General features: G+C 36.6%; 1 protein-coding gene across 1 annotated transcript in view; it reads left to right on the top strand.

The window, feature by feature from the left end:
• Positions 1-244: 244 nt before the first annotated feature.
• The window catches only part of HACL1 (2-hydroxyacyl-CoA lyase 1), a gene marked incomplete at its 5' end in the record, with an annotated part of 21,094 nt that continues 20,387 nt past the window's right edge, over positions 245-951 (top strand). The window contains one exon of the mRNA XM_009074108.1: positions 245-349. Coding sequence (XP_009072356.1) covers positions 245-349 — 105 coding nt within the window. The remainder of the gene's footprint in view (positions 350-951) is intronic.

Below are 951 nucleotides of genomic sequence, written 5' to 3'. Positions count from 1 at the left end.
TTTCTCCGTGACTACATATGTACTCACTGTGGGAGGTGTCCCTGTCCCATGGCAGGGGGAGTTAGGACCAGATGATCTTTAAGGTCCATTCCAACCCGTTAACACTCTTTGTTGGTACAGTTTATTTTCAGACTGCCTGTATAGTTAGCATGTCTGTATTTGGCATCTGTTTATTAAAGCTGGCTTTAATAAAGATGTCTAAAAAGTGTCTAAATCTGTTTTCTTCTAACGTTTTTCTTTTCAGAATATTGAATACATGTTTGGCATTGTGGGTATTCCAGTCATGGAAATTGCAGTTGCAGCCCAGGCAGTTGGAATAAAATATGTGGGAATGAGAAATGAACAAGCTGTAAGTATATATAGTAGAACCAATCGTTTCTTTAACTGGTTTTCAATGGAATGACATCCAGTTTATGTTTTCTTACTAGAAAAAATGTGGTCTCTGAATGTTCCTTGCAAGACCCTGTACAGAAGCGGTTATTGTTGTTCTGGAATATGGGAGAACATTGGTGCTTTGAGCTGGGTGTTTCTTTGTGTCTGTCTTTCCCCATTTCCAGTTTTAAGTGGCCTCTTCTTTTGTTTTTCAAGTCCTTTCTCCAATAAGGGAGTAAGGGTAGGATGAAAATAGGAAGAAAAAGAACTCAGTCAGGATTTTGATACAGAAAGGTAAAGTTGCCAGATTTATCTCCTTCAAGTGATGTATTGTCAGATTTTTTTCTGCTGCTTTCTGTGGTGCTCATCCAGGGTTTTTTGTTCTTCTGTAGTCTTTGTTCTTCTATTTCTTTATGTATAGAAATAGACTTTACAATATTTTTCTTACTTAAATGTTTTTACTGTCATTTTCTTTTACTGAGGTCTTCCCTTCCACATTAGGCCAATATTATCGTTCTCTCCCCAACTGATTGTAGTTTAATTCCTTTTTAGAACTTTATTACTTTACTTTTTTCCTTG

Source organism: Acanthisitta chloris, unplaced genomic scaffold (genome assembly GCF_000695815.1).
Source record: "Acanthisitta chloris isolate BGI_N310 unplaced genomic scaffold, ASM69581v1 scaffold29634, whole genome shotgun sequence".
NCBI lineage: Eukaryota > Metazoa > Chordata > Aves > Passeriformes > Acanthisittidae > Acanthisitta > Acanthisitta chloris.
This window is presented reverse-complemented; position numbering and strand designations above follow the sequence as displayed.